General features: G+C 35.7%; 1 protein-coding gene across 2 annotated transcripts in view; it reads left to right on the forward strand.

Moving 5' to 3' along the window:
* AsnRS (asparagine--tRNA ligase) overlaps window positions 1-23,750 on the forward strand; it is a 129,956-nt gene that overhangs the window by 101,955 nt on the left and 4,251 nt on the right. For both annotated transcript variants that reach the window (XM_081734071.1, XM_081734070.1), the window contains exons 4-10: window positions 19-176; window positions 1,730-1,873; window positions 2,270-2,418; window positions 5,082-5,210; window positions 9,944-10,079; window positions 10,585-10,698; window positions 14,811-14,942. In XM_081734071.1, the coding sequence (XP_081590197.1) occupies window positions 19-176; window positions 1,730-1,873; window positions 2,270-2,418; window positions 5,082-5,210; window positions 9,944-10,079; window positions 10,585-10,698; window positions 14,811-14,942 (962 nt within the window). The remainder of the gene's footprint in view (window positions 1-18; window positions 177-1,729; window positions 1,874-2,269; window positions 2,419-5,081; window positions 5,211-9,943; window positions 10,080-10,584; window positions 10,699-14,810; window positions 14,943-23,750) is intronic.

The following is a 23,750-nucleotide window of genomic DNA, read 5'->3' on the forward strand; positions in this document are numbered from 1 at the left end:
GATATTGATTTATTTTAGGCAAAGCTCTGATGTTTATCACATTGAGGGACGGAACAGGTTTCTTACAATGTGTTCTGAACGACATTCTATGTCAAACATATAACGCACTTGTATTATCTACGGAATCTTCCGTTTTGTTGTATGGAACTTTGAAGAAAGTACCCGAAGGAAAGACTGTAAGTAGAATATTTTACCATCTGCTAATTTCAATTAGTATTTATTATGTGTTTAATGTTCAATTAGTATTTATTATATGTTCAGAGTGCTAGATACGAAAGAAAAAAGTGTATATCGTTTGGGTTTGCGGATTTAGAAAGATAAGTTACTTCAACAGGAAGTTTTTTTTTTTCTTTTTAAAATTATTTAGGATTTAGATTTCTGGGCTTTCGACATCTAAGGTCATTGAGCCGGTCACGTTTTGAGGGATGACGTCCCTCCGCGAGCACACTATCCGAAGGAAGAAAGCGGCCTGGGATCTATAAGTTAGGCACCACCCAGGCATTTGTCTGGTGTGAATGAGGAAAACCCAGGGAAACCCCATTCAGGGTGGCTGACCTGAAAAAGTGTTTTATCTTTTTCGATCGAGTGCCCTCACCGGGAATCGAACCCGGGACCACTCGCACTGAAGGCGAGAGCGTTAGCGACTAAAATTGTTGTTCAGCTTTATGCACAAATAAGCAGCAGGATATTAAGAAGAGAAAATTCGGCTTACAACTTCAAATGTGTCAGTTTATAAATTTGTTTTTAGGTTCCTTTTTTTTCTCTAAAAAAAAAGAAAATCGTTTCCGCTACATGAGTTATCATGGAGTAAGTGAAACTTGCAGTGTACGTTCATCTTTGTCCTCTGACTTCAGAACCGTTAAGAGTGGATTGTGCTGATAGATTGTTCGATAGTTATGGATACTTTTCTAAAAGCGGTGAAGATCCAAGAATTCGTTTTGCTGCTTACGCGATATTTTCGAATTTTGTTTTTTGGAAAGTCATAAGACCTTCCTCTAGTATGGACAGTATCTCTTTTTTAGGATACGTCAGACGCGATAAGTTGAGTTTTCTGTGTGTTTCAAAATTAAATAAATAAAATATATTTTTGAAAACTTGAAACTGACTGTAGCCAGTCTTAAAATACTAAGATTTTCTTTTAGGATGACATTCTTCAACTTTGATTGAATACTGGAATTATATCTTCATTCCATCTCTATTGTTACAGGATTATAGAAATAGAAACAGTTGGAAATTTTATACTTTGAAACCATGTGCATGGAACAAATTTTAAATCTATTTTTATAACTTTTTTTTTTAAATTTATTTTTTAATTTTACTCAATAATTTCAGCTGCTTGTGGTGCAGTCGTCGGGAGATGATGGAATTAGGGATTTAGATTATTTGTAGTTCACAGTATTGAACATTAAAAAGAAGGATGTATTTCATTGAAAATAAAATATTTAATTGAAGAAATAAGAACACAGTAACCTGGACTATATTAATTGCATTATTAAACATGGAAAATGAACATTTTTGTTACACGTTCTGCTTTCAAATTTTTCAGTGTTGGTAAACTTGCTGCTAGATAATCTGGTGCGATTACATAATTCTTACGTAACTGTATTTGATAAAAGTTACATTGATAAAAATTGCAAATTGTAAAGTTTAGTTTTAATAACTTGTAGTCCTATCGTCTTCTGACATTGGGACTACGACCTATGGTAATAATTTTCTTTTCCTGTTGTAGGCACCAGGTGGACATGAACTACAGGTAGATTATTGGGAATTAGTTGGTCTTGCACCAGCTGGAGGTGCCGATACTATTCTTAACGAAGAAGCTCTACCTGATGTTCAACTTGACAATAGACATATTATGATCAGAGGTGAAAATGTAAGGCCTACTTAATATGTTCCATTCTTCTTCACTTACATGGTATTTACACATTTGTTTTTGAAGTTGGTTCTGAGTATTATGTATTTGAGAAATGAATCTTAATAATAATGAATAAGATGATAGAAGTTAGCAATTTCATTTACTATTTCTGATTTGTAAAACTTTATGGTCATATAATTCAAATAAAACTCTTGTTACTTTCTCTCTTTTCAGTCATTTCTGTTTTAATTAAAACAATGTTTTTAAATACAAGAAAATGTAAGAGAGAATTATTGTGCTGTATTGCTAGAAGTTCCCTTTAGAACTTATATTTAATGTTCTTATTTCTAACTTAGGTTTCTTGTTATCAGTAATTGGCATAATAAATTATTACTTTTCTTCAATTCCTTACAGACTTCTAAGATCCTGAAGATGCGCTCAATAGTTATGCAGGCTTTTCGAGACCACTATTTCAGTAGGGGATACTGTGAAGTTACTCCTCCAACATTGGTACAGACTCAAGTAGAGGGTGGTTCTACGCTATTTAAATTGGATTATTTTGGGTTAGTTTAAATAAGAAGTTCAATAGAAATTGATAGAAAATCAAGCGTTTTATTTTCAAAATAAATTAAAATCTTAATAAAAGCATTCAAGCAGCCAGAATATAATGTATACAAGAAGGTTTATTATTATTATTATTATTATTATTATTATTATTATTATTATTATTATTATTATTATTAACGAATATAGAAGAATAACTATGTAAATTCAAGTATCTATAAATAGGTATGTTTCTTACGAGGAGCTGAAATACCGTATACCAGGAAAGTTCAAAAGGTGTTCAGCAAATTATGTAATTCCTACAGAGAATTGACTACCGTGGATGTAGATACTTCCCTATGCAGTCTTCATGCATGGTGACGTATTTCTCCCATGTGTGCCTTAGACTGAAAATCCTCTTTTGTAGAAGTCCTCATTTTGATGATCAAAAAAGGTGTTCACAGCAAATTTCAGTTCCGTGTCATCAAACAAATGCTATCCACAAAGTTCATCTTCCAATGTTTCCAAACAAATGGAAAAGTGTACTAAATCCGGAAAGAAAGTGGATGTACCGATTTGAATCCCAAATCGAGCATAGCCCGGGTCGGCAGTTTATATTTTTGAGGCGACGCATTATCATCCTGCAGAACACCTCGACTCATCATTCCTCTTATTTTGGACAACTTGACGTTTTCATACAACTTCAGAAGATTACTGTAACATTCACTGATTGATCAACAAATCTCTCCCAGCATCCTATCAGATGAAGAGGAGCTTACCAGCAGATGAGTTGATTCTAGATGTTTCCGTTCCTTGTTCACTTTTTTTGTCGGTGATCATAGTAATAAATCCATGTTTCATTACCAGTCACAATCCGGTGGTAAGGAACCTCTTCCTCTGGAGCAGAGCGAGCCAACAGTTGGCTACACATGCTGTGCCTCGGTGTTTTTGGGCATCTGTCAATATTCTGGGGACTCAACATGTTGAGACCTTGGAAAGACGAGATTAGCCAAGAAGGTTATAAGTGGATCTGACACTGATCTTCAGGACTTTTACTAACTGCGGAATAGTTATCCGTCTTCCATCACAATTTTCCCAACGTCGTCAACGATTTCTTCATTTTCAACGATTTCTGGTCGTCCACTTGGGGCTTCATCGATCGTTTAAATTCATTTGCCAATCTGGAAACTGATGTCTGGTGTGGGATAGCGTCAATATTAATCTTAAGCAGACTTTCGTGTGTTTCGGTGTTGCGAAACACCTTCCAACCTTAAAAGTTTTATCACCGCCCGTTGTTCCATATTAGTCATTTTCCTTGAATTGAGGCACATTACTTCAGATAATTTTACCTGTAGAGGAAACAACAAAAGAGAAGTGGATCCAGTTTTGAACAACAGCCAATAATGAATATCCCATGACCATGTAATGTATGGAACGGGCTATGTGCAAAATTTTCTTGAATGTTCGTCGTATGAGATTTTTTTTCTTAATTTATTCAAATAGATACCATGTGGTAATTAACTGTAGTACTGAATACCACTAGAAGAAAATAATTTTGAAATTCAGTCGTTTATTTTTGTTGTGACTTTCAAAATTTTAACTGGAAACCCAATGGGGAAAAGACTATTCCGAAAACCTAGGTGTAGATGGAAGAACAATATTAAGATGGATCTCGCAGAGGTAGGAATATAAAATAGAAACTATATCCAGTTGGCTAAGGATAGTAGTCGATGGAAAGCTTTTGTGAATGCGGCATTGAACCTCCGGGTTCCGTAGGCCATAGAGTAAGTTTTAATTTGTTAGGGCGCATTTTTTATAGTCAGTTGGATCCTGAAGATCTTATTCTGATTCATCATTGTACTCGAATAAATTGTCTTCACAAACATGTTCAAAAATTAACTTCAGTTCATACAGTAAAACTTTTTTCCAAAAATTTGACGTGTATGTAGAATACTTTTCGTTCAGCTACATACTAAATTAAAAGATTATGGTTGAAGCTTACATCTGAACTGAAGTCTGCTGAAAGCTTTCAAGAAGCCCAGATCATTGCCTTCCTATTATTATTATTTTCTGGTCTTCTGAGAAACAGTATTCTGTCAGAGGATGACTGATGACATAAAGTGCTTATTTGTTGAATAGTGTTAAGATGTAGTTCATCACTTAGATTTTATTTTGAGTATTAGCGTATATACAAAACAATTTTGTCCCCACCCTGTATAGTTTATTAGGGGACCGCGGTGGCTCATGGTAGAAGATAAAAGGTGCGTGAAACCCTTGGCTTGATCCGAGCTTCCGCGAAGTGGGCTTTGTGGTGAACAAACATCCTATGTATAGGTTGTCTCGGGGTTCTTCCATTTCCTCTCTACTTTCGTCATACCATTTCATCATCATCGTATCTTTTACTTTCGGTGCATAATTATGGGACGTTAAAATAAAAAGTTCTTCATGTTTCATTAGTAACAAATTCAGTATATTTTAACATTTATTTTTCGGTAATTTAGTGAAAATTGGTAATTTACACTATGAATATCGTGAAATTTTTGGTTTACTAATAGTAAAAACGCATTGTAAAATGGGCATGTTCTAACGAGGTGCCTAAATTTATCGTAATTGAAGTATATGCCTGTGATCTACGTAATTGTTATAACCTGTAGAACTGACATTTTCGTGGTTTATTTTCTAGGGAAGAAGCGTACTTGACACAAAGTTCGCAGTTATATCTTGAAACTTGCCTACCGTCTATGGGAGATGTTTTCTGTATAGCTCAGAGTTACCGAGCCGAACAGAGTCGAACACGGAGACATTTAGCAGAGTAAGTAAAATAATATTGAAAGCGTAAGATCAGTAAGGATGTAAGTGTCATTTGTATCAATACTTTAGAAAACAGAATAATCTTCAGAAATTTATGAGACATACGATTCATTCGCTGTATTCTCAAAACTAATATATCATCAAAGAATAACATCTGGACTTTTTCACCATTATGATTTCTACTTCTTTAGTGTAGGAACGCAATTTTCTTAAAATAATATTTACACTCTTTTTACTTCAAATTCTTTATGTACTGCATCTTAAAAAATATGAATCAAACTTATTTTATAATAATTTGGGTAAGTATATAATTAGGATTACGTTAGTAAAAAGATATGTAAAGGTACTAACTCTGTTGATGACGTTTGTGAATTTTTCTGAACGATTTTGACTTTTTCTCTATCGACATGAAAAAGTTTTCAATAGTTTAGCAACCACATACAACGTGTTAATATTAAATGTCAATAAATTTCGAGTTCTAGTGAGTTCTAATGGTTACATATTATAATTTTTATATCTCTAATTATAATTTAACTTTTCACGGAAGTTTAAGGTGAAATGTATGAGTTACATCACGAAAATAAGTAACACTTAAGAGACTCATATTTAGTGTCTTCAGGACTCTCACGTTGTTAGTATACACAGAATTACAACTTAAGGAACTAAATTGATACATGGTTACAAAAATTCACTTGCATTAATCTCGGTATACATCTCACATAGTTATTGCCGAAATTTTCAATGGAGTCTCCCCATCCTCCACAACAGCTCTTAGAATATCAAGAGCAAATTTGTCACTTCATATGGCATCCATTGTTGAGATACAGAAGTATCAAAACAAAAACGTTTCTTCTAGTAATAATGAGAATAATAATAAAAAGTACAAATAACTCTATATTATTAGCAACAATAGTTGCTCTCTTGAATGCCGAAAAATTTCGAGTTCAGCTTTCATTGCTGATGATATCGAGTTATTTGTACATACTTTTTATTACTAGAAGTAATGTTGCTGTTTTAATACTGCTATACCAGAACGATGGATACCGTATGATGTGATAAATCTGCTATTGATGTTTCAGAAAGAGTCGCTGAGAAAGGTGAGAGTTCCCATTGAAAATATTGGCAATTACTGACAGACGTATACCAATTTTAGTCCAAGTGGAACTGTTAAATCATCAGTTCCTTCATAAAGAAATCATCTTAATTTTTTTTCGTGCATAAACCAGTTTATCAAGACGTCGTATTTCAGTTTTAGCATCCTTTTAGCAGATGTTATAAATTGATTCGATCTTCATGTAAGTGACTTAACCTAGTGAACAAGGCCAGAGATACAGTAAGTAGTCGAAAATATACGGCAGCTCTTACAGATACAGCCAACGGAGTTAGTCTTCACTTATTTTTTTAATAGTATAATTAAAAGTGTGACAATTTTTCTTTAAGTAATAAGGAAATTATGTTTCTGGAGTACCTCTGCCAAGGATCGGGTTGATGCTATATAAATCCATTCTTGCTCCTAATTGTCAATTATCACTTCTCTCGCAGCACCTTGATCTCTAGTTTTGTATATACTCTTTTGAACCATGGAACACCTATACAATATAAAACAATTTACAGAATTTTAGTTGTAATTTTAGGAGCGTACAAAAATATATGCTAGAAAGTATTCGAACCAAATCTCTCAGCCGAAATATGGCCTCCCAAAATCTAGCCGGACCAAAATCTCACAAATCGAAATTTCGCCAAGACAAAACCTCTCCATAACAATTTATTCAGTGCAGAATGTTCAATATGGAACACTTTAAACTATTCACTCCTTCGCCATACAGTGTTGCTGATTGGGAAACAGCAAAGAAAATATGCGGCATATAGTAGTAAAATCGAATGTTATTTATGGAAATGTTCGTGAACTTTTTTATTTCGGGTTGAGTTATTTCAACCCCTTTCATTGTCTACAGATTTCAAGTCTTTAGGATGGGGTCTTTAAGTTGATTGGTGACAATGCGTATTGCGCCTAAATTTAGTAATGAAAGTACATGTCAGCTGGCGGGAATTGACAAGGAATGACAAGCTCGTCTTTGTTTATACTACTCAGCTCTTTGTTTTGTCAAAGGAATTTTCTCGAAGTTTTGCCTCTTTTTATTTTTCTGATGTCCTTGGGCTAGGAGACTCCCAATTAAAGAAACCTTAGTGAAGTAGTTTTCACTGATTTCAGCGCCGCCTATCACGAATCTAAAAGGAATTTTTCATTTTCCTCGTATAATCCGAATCTGCAATAGAAAATGAGATTCTTCTATTTGAGTTTTCAAAGTTGCCCTCATCCCACTCCCAGGAGGGAGCGTGCTAATTTCAGATATTTTGCAGTCTTAAGTGGAAAAACTCACACTTTTATGTTCAGGCATAAAGTTCATATATATTTGAAACAGTTGATTTTTTTTGTGTGTGGGGGGGGGGGGGATATGGTAAACTACAATTTTCCTCATACCTATTTTCTTCGAGAAATTGATAATTTTGGAGATAATTGTAAAAAAAAAAAAAATTGAAAAACAAATTCACTGCTCAAGTGAAGGGTTCTTTTCAGCATATGCTAAGAGCATCAAAAGAAATGTCTCCACAAAAATCTAGCTTATTCGGAATTTTTTCGAAGTTTTCTTTCTTTTTTTTTTCCGGTCTAATTTTTGTGGGCTATAATTCAAAAACTTCCCCTTATGTATAGATGGTAATCAGTGAATGTTGCCAATCGGTAATAATAATGATAAAGATCATGCAGTGAAAAATAAGCAAATTAACAACTGCCACCAAGACGTTCATGTTGAAATGGTGCAGATGCTTGTTGACCAAAGCCCTTGTTGTGACTTATTGAAAAAGATGGTAGTGCTAATTTAAATGTGGGCGACAGTCCATGGTGATGGCCCATTTGCAGTTATCGCTATCCCAGAAAGAATTACAAAGATGTATGACATTTCGTTAGACCAACGTGTGACTGCGCGTTATGTAGTAGGCACACATAGCATCTCAATAGACAGTGTACACCTAATTAATCGTAAACATCTACAAATGAAAAGTTCAGTGTATGTTGGGGCTCTAAGAATGGAACATTGTGGGACAGCCTGAACCTGCTATGAATTGACAGTGGGTTCATGACTGATCATGGGAGAAAACTCCAAAGCATGTAGTACAAAAATCCTCACTTTCCATCCACAGAAATGTCCCAAAGTCCAGTCATCAAAGGACATTTTTTTTTCTCGAACGAATTATTGTAGTTAAACAAGGAGAAAATTATTTTGGAACTTAATTTAGAAAAATACATAATACTATTAAGAGAAACTGCGTGGAATGTTGCGCAACTGGGTTCTTTTCCATTGCGATAATACTCCCATCATACTTCTCAAATTAAGGTAACCGCAATTCATGAAGCATCTATTCTCCGGATCTGTCCCTAGTGATTATATTATTTGTTCCCAAATCTTGACGAAAGACCTTAGTGTGAAATATTTCGGCAATGATTCGGAACTGTTAACACTATGGATTGTTGATTGAAGGACTGACTGAAATGTTTTTTTTAATTGAAGCGATGGAGACTCGTGTATTGAAGTGTATTGATCTTGCAGGGGACTCCATCGATAAGCGAAAGTAAAACTACAAGTAATTATAGTTGAAATGTACAATCTTCAGTAAATAAACCCTGAGAATTTCGAGTGTCTTCGTGTAAAGATGATCACATCTGTGAAAATGATAAATAAAATTCATTATATTGTGTTCGAAAGATCGTCGAGTGAAGATACATGAAATAGCTAACATGATAAACATCTCAGTTGAACGTACATTAATCTTCGTGGATATTTAGGTTTGAGAAACATGAGGCCGTGATCTCTTACCTTTGGCCAAAAGCGGAATCGCATGAACGATTCAGGACTGTGTTTGACCACGTGGAAGAGCAACCTAAGTGAGTTGATGAAACTAGAATACATTATTACCAAGCAGAAAAAAAAGTCAAAGTAGTGAATTTCAGAACGTGGTCATAAAGAGGCAACATCTCTCCTATCGGCTGGTAAAGTCATTCCCACAGTTTTCATCGGATTCCCACGGCATCATTTCCATTGGCAACCTAGAAAATGGTAAAATCATTAGGTCAGTAGTGTGCCTCCTTATTAGATCATCCTCACAAGGAACTGATGAAAAAGCGGTTCCATTTAACAAAGAAATATTTCTCTTTCTACAGGATGTCCCAGTTTACACCACTACAATTGTCGTGGCCGAAACTGTCGAATTACACTGTGAACTCGTACATCATCATCTCTGGATTTGTTCCCCTTCGAGTTTTCCTTTTCAGAGACCTGACTCGGTGAAAGATGATTTGCATATGAGAGATCATGCTTGACACAAACCCTACTTTGCAACATTTGACTTTTGAAGGTATATGTTGGACAGAGTATCGAGTTAACAGGAGACATCAAAAAATAAATTGATTTTCAATACGAAACACAACTCTTTTATTTCAAAGTGAAGAATTTTACGAACGTCCATTATACATATGGAGGAAGAGTGAATGGTTAAAACTTTTGACTCAGTTTATGAATGATATAGAGAGGTCTGAAGTAATGATTGGGTATAGTAGAACAGTCTTTAAAGCCTGTGTAAGTAGTCTTGGTAACTGATACCGTTGAAAAAAAAAAAAAAAAAAAAAAAAAAGGGTCTTTGATACAAATATCTATTCTCTCTCTCTCTCTTTCGTAGGTACACTCATGTTGAGGCTGAATGTCCATTTATCTCGTTTAATGATCTCCTAGACAGGCTAGAAGATCTCGTATGTGATGTTGTTGACAGAGTTTTAGCCTCTCCTTATGGTTATTTGGTCAAGGAACTAAACCCAGTATGTATATTTGTTTATACACCTCGCAATCTACTTCTGTGTGCAAGGGTCCAAATTGATTTATTTTATATTAAATGTCGTGTCTCCTTTTGTGGAAGTCATAGTTGTAAATTTATATGTAGTGGTGTTTCCATAAATAGTGTTAATAATCTGAACTTTGACCAAATACAAACATTATTTTGATAGACTTACCAGGTAAAAACATAACTGTGAGGATTGAAGAGAAAAAGTGTTGAGTGCAAAACATTCTACTCCAAATTAAAATGTGACTCCCACTTCTATTCAAGATATGCCGGTTTTAAGAGTCAATAATTAACTTCTTATTCGGCTTCCCACTTCTACTTAAGTTATGCTAGTTCTAGAAGTCATTAATTTACTTTGTTCTTACTCAGGTTGCAGACTTAAAAATATTGTCATAATAATAATAATTTAAAGTGAGAACAGCAAATTTACATTCACATTCATTTGAAGAAAATAATTGAGGTCATGTATTCCGTGTTTCCAGGACTTTAAGCAACCAAAGAAGCCTTTCAAGCGGATGAACTACTCCGAAGCCATAGAATATCTGAGAGACCATAAAATCACGAAAGATGATGGAAGCTTTTATGAATTTGGTGAGGTGAGTATTAGGAATGATCTCGTATTTGAAGTTACCTACAATCGCTGATTGTAATTTACATTAAGTTTTATTCGAACGATATGATGAAAGTAATGTACCTTTAAAAAGAATCTAAACATATGTTGCTGAATAAAGCTGACAAAATCGTGTTACATATATAATAAAAGAAATCCTAGTGCATATTACGAAATTTAAAATATAGTGTACTTAAATGCTTTTTATGAAATATGCATTTGTGAAACACTATGAAAATAAATCCATGTTAGAATCTTGACAGTTCGCTTATATAATACACGTTATCTGTTTTTATTCTGTCGTCTTGCCCAAAGACAATCTATAGATGAATGATAGTTTATGCGCGTGCGTCTGTGTGTGTTTAGTCTTCAAGAAAACTACAAATATCTTGTATGTTGTATATAATACAATCTGAAGTGACTGTTCTTCGGCCGATAACACAAAAGATTTCTGGAGAGTATTTTTAAACGTATACAACCTTTCGGGTTGTGGCTCGGGAAGCTGTTGCAAGTTCGAATTTTCTCAAGGTTTTCCCCCTTTCCTTCTCTCCTTTTAGTTCTTCAAAGTAGTTTTCTCAAAATTAAAACATACTTAAATAGCTTTCTTGCATACAAAAGTTGTATTTTCATATTTCATGGAAAGCGATTGGAATTCTAAAAGACTAAAAGAAAAACTATTTAATTTTCCTCGCACAGCATGCTGCACCTTTTACGCTATTGGTCAGCTAATTAAAATCTAAACGTGGTGATTAATGCAGCTCTCTATAGCCAGCCTGAAATTGGAGTGAAGAAGATCTTATTGGTATCAGTCGAGTAATTTTATTTTAGTTGATGACTTAATTTTGGGTTTAAAGTCCCGTCCAGTAGCGAGGCTATATGAGACGTGGACCTACTGATTAACTTGGAATCCAAACCACATGAGCTCCCGGTGGGAATCGCACCCGAGTCTCCCACGCCAAAGGTGCGTACGCTAACCACTTAGCCACGAAGGATTTTTTTTTTTTTTATTTTAGTTAAATGCAGCCAAGTATACATACATATATCATTCATTATTACTAATTTTATATTTTGCTGGTAATTTTGCTTTTAGAATTGTGTGTGCGTGTGTAATTACAAACAGAACTGAAAATAAAAAACAGTGAAGCATAGATGAAACTTTGATGGTCTCTTTTCTTAAGTTAGCTAGATTACTTATATAATATAATGAAATCTTTAATAATCTCGATGCGAAAGCATTATATAGTCAGAACTTGAGTAAAAAGTCTTGCGAAAATCAGAGTATTTCTTGTAATGAATAAAATATGAGCAATTTTTTTTTCTGTTATCTGTTTATTACGAAATTTGAAAAGGTAGTGCAACTTAAATACTTTCGTTTGTCAAGCTATATTAATCAGAATAATATTTAGAGACAAGCCTAAAGAAAGCAATTAAATCAGCAAAGAAAAAACCCACAGCTAAATGAAGCGTAATCTTTACAAAAAATTCGACGGGATTTTTTTTTTTTTTTTTGTAAATATTACGCTTTATTATTATGTTACCTTTATATATATATATATATAATACACTTGAGATACTGTATTTGTACATGGTAAAACAGCGATTGTGTCTGTATCTGAAAAGAAATATATTATGGTGTTGATAAACCTACTATGTGTCGAGCATTGTCAAGATGTTTCATTCCGTGATTTTTGTTACAATGTTTTCCCAAATAACATTTTCTAACAATGTACGAATATAGCATAAGATAAGATAGGTATATATATATACATAATTTGAAAGATACTTAAATTGAGTTGAGTTGATTTTGAGTTTAACGTCCCGTACAGTAGCGAGGCTATATGAGACGTGGACCTACTTATTAACGTGGAATCCGAACCACAAGAGCTCCCGCTGAGAATCGAACTCGGGTCTCCCACACCAAAGGCGCGTACGCTAACCGCTTAGCCACGAATGAGCTCAAGATATTTAAATTATAAAGCCGTATAGACGAAGACGTGTTTTAAGCTATACAATAAACTCTTCATTAAAAAGAAAGAAAAATACGCTGAGGTGGTAATCTGCGGTTTTCAAATAGTTTTGTTTCATATATATAGACTAGCATCAATTACCCGCTTCGCTGGGTTAAATTAAGAAAAAATAATAATATGTTTCGTTAGTCAGTCATTTTTACTATTACTAAGCGCTCCTTGATATCGGTCATTTTCGATTATTTTTATATATCCCCCTCCCTTTCCAAAATTTGCGGGGATGAATTTGGATTTAAAAGACATCAGAAGTGTCACTGTTCATCTCAGCGACTTCAAAAACTATAGATTCGACACTAATATCGGTCATTTTCGATCATTTGTAAATGTCTTTCCCCCTCCTTTAAGTTACATCGTCAAAGTGATATGACAAAAATCATCTCATGTTCGAACTGCATCTAGGTTGAAAATTTGATCGAGATCGGTCCTGTGGTTCAAGAGCTGTTAAGTTTTATTTATTTTTATATATCTCCCCCTCCTTCTACTCCTCAAAGTTTTACCGTCGAAGTGAAATAACAGAAAACATCTCAGGCCCGAACCTCACCCACGTTAAAAATTTGATCCACATTGATCGTTTGGTTCAAGAGTTACTAAGTTTTACTTATTTTTCAACTCCTTCCTCCTCCTCCCCGAACTTCTATCGTCAAAGTGAATAGATATATACCATCCCAGGCCCGAACCTCATCTATGTTGAAAATTTGATCGAGATCGGTCAAGTGGTTCAAGAGTGAAGACACAAAGACAGTCACTTTCATTTTATTTTTACATATATCTCCACCTCCCCCACGTTGCATCATAAAATTTAAATGTTAAAAATTATCCAAATCCGAACGCATCTATGTTGAAAATTTGATCGAGATTGGTCGGGTGGTTCAAGAGTTAAGAAGTTTTATATATATATCTGCCCCTCCCCTTACCTAAGTTCTACCGCTAAAGTGATATGATAAAAACCACCCCAGGTCGGAACCTCATACATATTGAAAATTTGATTAAGATCGTTGGGTGGGTTAAGCGTGATGAAGTCACAAAGACAGTCATTTTTATTTTTATTCTTTTTACATATATCTCCCCCTCCCCTTCCCTTAAGTTGCACCGTAAAAGTGAAGTGACGAAAACATCCCAGACCGGATCTTATCTATGTTGAAAGTTTGATCAAGATCGGTCTGGTGGTTCAAGAGTTATTAAGATTTATTTATTTTTATAGATTTCGCCCCTCGCCTCCCCCTCTCCTAAGTTCTACCGTTAAAGCGATATGATAAAAATCACCTCATGTCTGAACCTCATCTATGTTGAAAATTTGGTTAAGATTGGTCGGGTGGTTTAAACGTGATGAAGTCACAAAAACAGTCACTATTATTTATACTTTTCTTTTTTTTCTTTACATATATCTATCGCCTTCCCCTCCCCTTCGTTGTACTGTAAAAGTGAAATGAAGAAAGCATCCCAGGCCTGAACCTTATCTATGTTGAAAGTTTGATCGAGATCGGTAGAGTGATTCAAGAGTTATTAAGTTTTATTCATTTTCATATATTTCCTCTCCTTCTCCCCCTAAGATCTACTGTCAAAATGAGATGATAAAAACTTCCCAGGTTCGAACTTCATATATGTTGAAAATTTGATTGAGATCTATCGGATGGCTCAAGAGTTATTAATTCACGAACACAGTCACTTTTATTTTTATATTTATTGATTTTTGTATATCTCCTCCCCCTCCCCTACGTTGCTCCGTCAAAGTGAAATGATAAAAGTCATCCCAGTACCGAATCTCAACTACATTGAAAATTTGATCAAGATCGGTTGGGTGGTTCAAGAGTTGTTATGTTTTATTTTTTTTCTGCCTCCTCCTCCCCCTCCCCTAAATTCTACCGTTAAAGTGAATAGCTAAAAACACTCCCAGGCCAGAACCGCATCTACGTTAAAAATTTGATCGAGATCGGTTCAAGAGATTGAGAGTCACAAACATAGTCACTTTCAATTTTATAATACAGAATAATCAGTATATGAAACTGACTTCTAAAAAGCACAGAGTTACTAATGGTGTAGTTTTAATTTCTTTTCTTCCCTTTCTTTTAAGGACATTCCAGAAATGCCTGAGAGGAGGATGACGGACCAAATTAACGAACCTATAATGTTATGTCGATTCCCTGTAGAAATTAAGTCATTTTACATGTCACGTTGCCCAGAAGACAATAGGTTAACTGAATCGGTAAGTGTCGTAAATACTTCATTTCTATTCCATTTAAAAAAAGTAGTATTCATTGATCAATTATTCATTGTATGGAGTTGTTAATCCTCCTGCCGTCAGCATCTGTTATCATGTATTTTGTTTGTAGTGCACCTAAAGACACTTGCAATGAATATGGTGACGCATGAAAAATGTGTTAGGTGAAATTGGAACAATCTCTCTCTAATAAAGAAAGAAGTTCTGACTAACTGATTAAGATCGAAGCCAAATTGCTTAAGCTAGAAACTTGAAATTTGGACAGTATTTCATTTATAATAATTAAAAATATGTTTAAGCAGAAGGGAAGAAAACGAAATGAGGGATTGACTAAGATGCCCGTACGAGGCATTCAAATTCTGTGCTAGATTTCGAAATAAGTAATAATTATACCTAGTTATTTCATAAGTACTGTCAGATTTGGGAATGAAATACTGACAGTGTTGACGATATATTGATGTCCTTTTGCAAGATGATGTATGAAAGTGTGGAGCATGAAGATCACCAGTCAGTTTTCAAAATGTCCAACTTAAGCCTAGAGTAGGCCCAGAGTCTGGGGAGGGGGGACACTCATCAGTGGAATTACGAACAGTGTCGATAGAGAAGTGGCGGGATGCCTTGATCAGAGTGCGCTTCAGGAAGTCTACAATAGGGTCTCTTTTTTTTGCAGCTCATTGAATAAAGCACTGACCACAGGACAGGTATAGCAGCAGGTTCAGATCCAGGCTGCTAGAGGGCCAGTCTGATGTAGGAATGAAGTCTGGGACGTTGGCTCGTAGCCATTCCTGTGTTTGACCGCACCGTGTGCGCGGAAGCAGAATCTTGTTGGGAGGTTCACTGTTGGTTGGGGAACATGGTGATACTTTGGTGCATGGTAGCCGGTGTCTTCACTCCTTGTTCGCAAAAATGGAGCAGTGTTACGGCGTTGAAGCTTACACCCCACCACACCATGACTGACGGTGGGTGATGGGATTTCTACACCCTGGAAACACGTTCAATAGCTTGCTCTGATAAAGATTAGTACAGATGGTCATTTTGAGCATTAAAGGACTGATCAACTGTGAACAGTTGCTTGATGGAAAAGAGAATTGTCCTTCCACCATTTCCGACGTAATTCATCAGTCGGGAAGTGATCTGCACGTTGTTTATAGGTTCTTGGATCCCAAATCCTGATTGAGTACTCGTGACATGGTTGGTCTCGAAATGGACATCTCTCGGGGCATCACTGATCGAGTCTTGGCGGGATTTCGCCAATCCTTGCAACTACGACTTTAACTGCCTGTGGTGTCCTCACTATGCACAGTGCTACTATGCTGCCGGTCATTGACACTTCCCGTTTCATTGTAACGCTGGATGGTACGATATCAAATGGATCAATGATTTGCAGGGATTTGATGATGGCCGAAGATCCGTGGTAGTGGCATGCCCACTTTGTGTAACGCTATGATTGCAAATACAATCATCGTAATTGCCCACTTCGTCATTTCACATTCCGAATGCCACGCGTTTCACCGTGAAATGAAAAGCTGAGGGACCCATTTCGCCTGATACCGTGATGGCAGCACTTACCCAGCATGGACAAATTGCGGTCAAAATTTGTTGCCAATATTTATGAAATACACCGTAACTAATATGAAAAGTCAGAAGGAAGAACCAAAAACACCCACAGTAACACGTGGAGGCATTTGCTAAATTAAAATATAAAGCTTAAAATTCGTCGATCTGAATAGCAGATTGAACCAGTATTCTAAGATTACTAAAAGCAAAGCACAATTAGCTAATACATACATATATATTAAAATAATGGTATTTATAGACATCTACAGAAGAGAATACTTAGAACAACTTTTAATTCATTATTGTCCAAGTTTGAAATCTGATAGACTTGCGACCAGTGAAATAATTATTTGATTTTCAGTTCATCATCTTAATATTAAGTGCTCTCATACTATTAATGTACAGCGCATAACTGATGGAAACTGTTTGAGTCTTGAGGAATTAGTAGAAAAAAAAAAAAAAAAAAACTGACGCTGTTGCTGGAAAGAGCATCCGCCCAGTAAATGAGACAGGGCTTCGATTAGCTTCAGTGCAGCAGTGTTCAACTACACTAGTGTTCTTCTGTAGTATGTTTTGTATCTCTGATCTGCAGATTTTACGTTTTGCAGATTCTTGATGTACAAAGTGGAGGTTTCATGCACGAAAACTGTTGAGTTAATTTTTACGTTGCATCAGTATAAGTTACTTCACATATTCCGTGCAGTTCGGGCTACCGCGTGTTGCGTTAATATCGGTAGGAATAATAATAATAATAATAATAATAATAATAAAAGGCTGGCTTTGTTAAAAAAGAAAATAACAAAAATTTTCTGTGATATAACTACAATTAAGCAATTGCCTTTACAATATTTAGTGCTTGAGAGTCCTGTGATCAGTTCGGGGCTGGCTATCTTGATTGGTTTTCAAACTGGCATTGCGTGGTTACCAGCAAATGCAAGTTACGCAACCCAACATAACACAGATGTCCTTTGGGTGCTTAACCAGCTTATAAGTACCTGAGAGTTACGCATCTTGTCGTTTATCTTCTAGGGGTTGTCTAAATTCGAATTAGCAGGCAAGAAAGTTGTGAGATGGCCAAAAATATTTCTGGAGCCTCCTCTAATCAGAGTAATATTTTATGTTCAAATTCAAAATCTAGCGAAACAAAACATTCAATTATCAAAAGTAACAAAACAATAACAGAAAATGTAGTAAAGATAGAGTAATACAAAAAATACATATATACTTTTTTTTTTAAAAAAAAAAAAGAAAAACATTACTTACGTTTTAGTTGAAAAGGCGAGATGCAGGTGAACATTCTTCGACATTTCTTGCTTTCCCGGTAGAATTGTCTGTAGCACTGTGACGCTTCAATTTTATCCACATTGTTGCATATTTTTCGGCATTAAAGAAACGCAAAGGTTGACCATTTATATATAGGCTACAAAAAGGAGCTTGCTAAGCGTTACAATCTGCATACGATTCCTCAGATCCTTCAATGATTGATTCATAGCACTAAACCCACGTTCACATTCTGCAGTTGATATCGGTATTACTTCCACAGCTTTCTTTAGTTCCTGAACAGCTGCAGGCATATAAAAAGGATTGTTCTTGTACAAACGAAATTCTTTCACTACGAAGGAAGCACAATTCATTGACTGTTTCAACAATTTGGATAATCGAGAGATGGCATCGTCTCCGAGGAACACCAGTTCAGTTTGATCAACAGGCCAAGAAGCAAGGTTTAACACTGAAGCATCAACGAAAAAGTCCATTTGGGAAACGGGAGTTTATGTTGTCTAAAAAGGATTGAAGAAATTTCAATCGGAAAGTGTCAAATTTTGTTTTATCACTAGCAGTAGGCTCAGTGATGGACACTTCTTTGAATGTGTTTCTTTGCTCTAATTCATTCACAGTCTTTAACAGGCAAATTGATTGATATACCAAATCGATTTCTCGTTTGGCTTCAACTGCCGATGCACTTCTGTTCTGCAAATAGAGCGAAAGACCTTTCAAAATTTCAAGAACATCATAGATTAATATAAATTCCCTGATGAATAACCAGCTGATTAGCTTATTTACTAAACTCTCGAATTTCGATCTCTCACGCACCGGACGGGATGTATCTTTACTGCATTTAGTCAAAAGACTGCACAATGCAATGTAACTTTCCTACAGTGACCGCACAGAATTGAATGAAGATGCAATCCAACGTACTCCAAACACACGACTCAATTTCAGAATATTTGTTGACAGTTCGTCTGATAATTGTTTAGGTAGTCTCTGGTTTCTTGGGCTATGAGAAAACACTGAATATAAAGCATCCATAAATGCTTGCATATGATACACATCAGAGACAGATTTAATCATATCTTAAACTGTAAGCTCAAGTTTATGATTCATACAGTGAACCACAATTAAGTCGTTGTGCAACAGTTCACGTAAGCTTGTTGCAACTCCATTGTAACAACCCTGCATCACTGCCGCGCCATTTGTTGCTAAGCCAAGAAGAACGTTTTCCGTAAGGCCATGGTTAGATAAAGTCTCTAACAAGCTTCGTAATATAGCTTCTGCTGTAGTGTTGTCAAGTTAGACAATTTCATGAAAATAGTTACACGCAACACCTTCAAAAACTATACGAAAATAAATTATCGTACAAGATTTATTAGATGTTGTGCTCTCATCAATTAAAATACTAAAATTTTCTCCAGACTCCACAATAAACTTAGCAAGACTTTTTTTCATCTCCTCGGCTATAAACATTATCATTATCGGAGTATAACATATTTCCCACGGAAACCCCATCTAATCTCTGAAGTTGAACCAAAGAAGAATGTGTCAAGAAAGACTGATTGTCTTTAGTAATCATATATGCATTATGAGTGCTGCTGCTGTTCTAATTTTTTCTTCATTTTGGAGTTGCCATAGACTCGTGCATTTTTGTATGTATTCTTCAATGTGTTGTTTCTTTCGATTAGCCATTATTTCCATGCACTTGAGGTGGGACTTGCATCTTTCATAATCACCAATGTTGTCATTAAGTTTCTTGGGATTAGTTACAGAAACACTGTCGATAAACGCATTGTCGATACGTACGTGTCCCATACTATCTACGTTAAGAGATCGAATTTCACTGCACACGGAACAAATAACTAATTTCATTTTGTTTATTGCCAACCACGGTCTACTCTTCCAGTTATTGAAACGAGATAATTCAACACAACCACCGACATTTGCACTACTCTCGTTTCCCGACTCTGTGAAAACGATACTATTAGCATCACATTTAGCACATTTTTCTGCTGGTGGGACTTCTATATCGGTATTCACTTCATCAGAAAGTTTTACCTTACCCGACGAAGTGCCATCATTTGCTGTTGTATTTAGCGGTCTCTGTTCCTGTTGTTTCGTACTGGGAGCATAAAATGACAATATAGTTCGTTGTTTCTCCATTATGACGGCTGTGCGTAAATGGTACTACAGACACGCACTTCAATGTTTAAGATTAGTTACACGAACACAAATGTTCAAAAATAATACACACGCATAGGTTAATAATATATATATATATATAGAGAGAGAGAGAGAGAGAAAGGAAAAAAAAACTACCAGAATATAGATCGATATAAGTATTCGGTTTACACCGGTGTAAAATGCACTCTGCACAAGAGCGAACGCTCAGCTACCATCAACTCAACACGAGAGACTCATCCACATCTAACTTGCTGCGAACAACTCTAAAGTCCTAAAGGCAGGGCCTATTTCTTTTCTTTTTTTCTTTAAAGCCAAATGGAACCTATATAACTCTTCGATTGTTTAAAATCCAAATTAACTGAAGTGGTGTATTGTTGTCAATTTAACGCCGACCCCTATGTAGCTACGACCGATAGAGGAAAGCACCAGTTTTCCTACGCCCAACGAGCAATAAAACTTGATGTCCCAAAAGGATCTGTCACGACGACAGCCGCAGATGGAAAACAAATATGGCATTGACCCCGCAAGCGCGAATGTATAGTAACTTGAGTTTCCTCTATACTTGTAATTTTCCCTCATTGCCTTTATTCCTTCTGAACAACCATTCCATTCTAGTGATAGTGTAGGTTTCCAGTGTTCTCCTGAGATCAAATTTTCCAGTTCTATGCCTTTATTAGCTATTAAAAAAAAGACTACTGTAGATATCAACACAAACTTGTATTCATTCTTGCCTTTGGTTGGGGAGGCTATAGGATCCAAAATTTCAAACATATGTTGACCGCAAGACCAATAAACATTTGTTCCTTGTGTAATGCGATACACGGGGAAAGAGGGAAAACTCTGGTCCACTTGTGCTTTTGCTAGTACCTCAATTGTTTCTTTTTTTGTCGGCGGAAGAAGAAACGCATTATTGGTATATTGATGTCCGGTGCTTCGAATTTCAATGATAAGCTTAAACATCAAATCTTCCCCTTCATCTTTGCTGACAAAGAGGAAGAGGGCCTTTCAAATACATATACTACAGACCTTGAAACAACACGCATCTTTGGTTTTGTTTTCTTGCAAGATTCGTTTAAAACTCCCCAAAGCGGTATTTTTATGCGAGTAGCTAGCACAAACAAATACAGCCTCATGTACGGAAAAGAAGAAAAGGGAAGTGAGACAGAAGAAGCGTCATCCAAACTTAGAAAATAGAATACCCTAAGAGTGATTTTAAATATTTTCCGTGATAAAGGAACTATGTACAGAGAGGGGAAAACCACTATCCCTGATTGGGACGACATTAGCTAAACCAGAAGCCGGGATCATTTTTCCAGAGGGGGAGAAATCCCAGGCATCCTCCCTACAAATCAAACACTATATATACTCAACAGAGTTTACTAATTATAAATACAGCATTAATTTATATACAGTATACAGTTCTTCGTACTGTACAGAAATGACGGAGAGAATAAATTTGTGGAAATCGAATTTCCTTACTCTTAGAATATTTATTTCAATGAGAGATAGATGAAACTAAACACAGACGATACTGTATTTTTTATATAAATATAGAAACACCCTACCTCTACAAAATACGCCTTTAAGCAATTTGAAATAATTAAAAAGCCCATCTTCAAGTGGTTACTAACTACCTTCCAAAAGTCATTGAAAACGAGTCAAATGTTTTCCCGACCCCGAAAACTATGAATTCGATAAAAATTTCAGTAATTTTTTACGTTTAGTTTTCACCTACCTTCCTCGTCGTATGACGATGGGGATGAACTTGGACTTCAACGCCATTGAGAACGTCTATATTCATTTCTGTTACCCCCAAAACTATGGATTGCACACTAATATCAGTCGCTTTGCATTATTTTTACCTTCCATTCCCCCCAACTCCCATCCTTTGGCGTGTCTTACCACCACAGTTTTAAGCTTGAAAGTGCTGCCCACCAAGTTTGGTTAAAGTTTATCCAGACATTCTGGAGTTACGTTTGAATATACATCAAAATATTTATAGATGTGCGAGCAACTCCTCGATGCTACCCTTGTAAATTCAAAATCCAGCTGACATGCTCGTTTATGCCTAAATGTGGCATTAAATGTCATCGCGACTGTAATCTAACAGCTTGACGAACCCAAACTATGGATTCGATATTAATCTTCGTTATTTGAGACATTTTATTTTTCATCCTTTCTTGCCCCCATGCCGATGGGGGTTGAACTTGGATTTCAACGCTATCAGGATTGTAATTATTAATCTCTGCGACATCGACAAGTATAGATTCGGCACTAATATCGGTTGCTTTTTATTGTTTTTACATGCCAACCGTTTCCCACGAACCCAGGGTATTAATGGGAGCTAAACGTAGAGACATATATGGTAGACAGAGAGAGAGAGAGAGTATCGACAATCAACTTAGGGCCCTAAAAGATATGGATTCGACACTAATGTCGGTCGTTTTTTACTTTGTATCATGTCACCCTTCCCCTCCAACACCAACGGTTCAATTTGGACTTAAACGGCATTATAAATGTTGCTATTCATCTTAGTGATCCGGAAACTATTTACTCTGCACTAATATCAATCGTTTTAAATCATTTTATATGTTACTCACTTCCGTTCTCTCTAGATGTGCTAGGGGGTCTTATCCCTAGTGGAAGCTTGAAGGTCATAGGAACTGCTTCCAATGAACTTGGGTACCTCGAAAGCTATGAATTCGACACTAATATCTATCATTTTCAATTAGTTTTACATGTCACAATTTCACACACCCCTCCAGGGTGCTAATGAGGGTTGAAGTTAAATGGCATCCGGAAGGTCACTCTTTATCTAAGCAATCCCCAAAATTATGGAATCGGCACTAATATCGTCCTTTTTTAAATCATTTTTGTCTGTTCCTCCCATTCCCCGTAGGAGGGCTAAGGGGGTATTTCACTACTGGGGCTGAATTTGGACTTACAACTGCTACCAGTTAACTTAGCGACGCCGAAAACTTACAATTCGATACTAATATTTGTTGATTTCTATATTCTTACGTCACCCTCTGGATGTGAATGGGAGTTTAAATCGAAGTTAAACGCAATCAGAAGTGACTCGATCTTTCTAAAGGACACCAAAATCTGTGGATTCGACACTAATATTGATCATTTTCTATTATTTTTATATGTATTCCCCTCTCACTCCCCATAGCTTACCCCAACAGTACTCTTTTCTAGACTGCAAGTAATACGTATGTGTAGGAAGTTTGATTAAAATTACTCCAGGCATACCAGAATTATGTTGGAACACACACACACACACACACATATATATATATATATATATATATATATATATAGAGAGAGAGAGAGAGAGAGAGAGAGAGAGAGCAACTAAAGCGTCTCCACTTCATATACTAAAACGTTTGAGAGTATTGAACTGAAAACTTAGGTAAAGAAGTTTCGTTCTCCCTTTCTTACTAAAGCACAATTTCATTCTCTTAAAGTGACCTTCGGGGCTTGTGAATTTCTTAGGGCTATTGAGGTTTTTTTACGATCCGATTTCCGGAACTACGATACGATTTTGAAAATTGTCTGTTTATACACGGATTTCTTTTTCGAGAATATTGAAAAGTAACCTCCGTATGACAAATAGCTGCAGATAAATACACTACACAACTTATTTATTGCTATTACGCGGTTTTCTTAATTTGTATTTAACATTCACATATATACCGACGTTAAACTACTTATGTCCTGAAATGATTATATGATTTTATATATTATTATAATTATTCATGCATTGAGAAAAATAGAGTT

The sequence above is a fragment of the Thermobia domestica genome, chromosome 12, assembly GCF_964235325.1.
Source record: "Thermobia domestica chromosome 12, izTheDome1.hap1.1, whole genome shotgun sequence".
Classification (NCBI taxonomy): Eukaryota; Metazoa; Arthropoda; class Insecta; order Zygentoma; family Lepismatidae; genus Thermobia; species Thermobia domestica.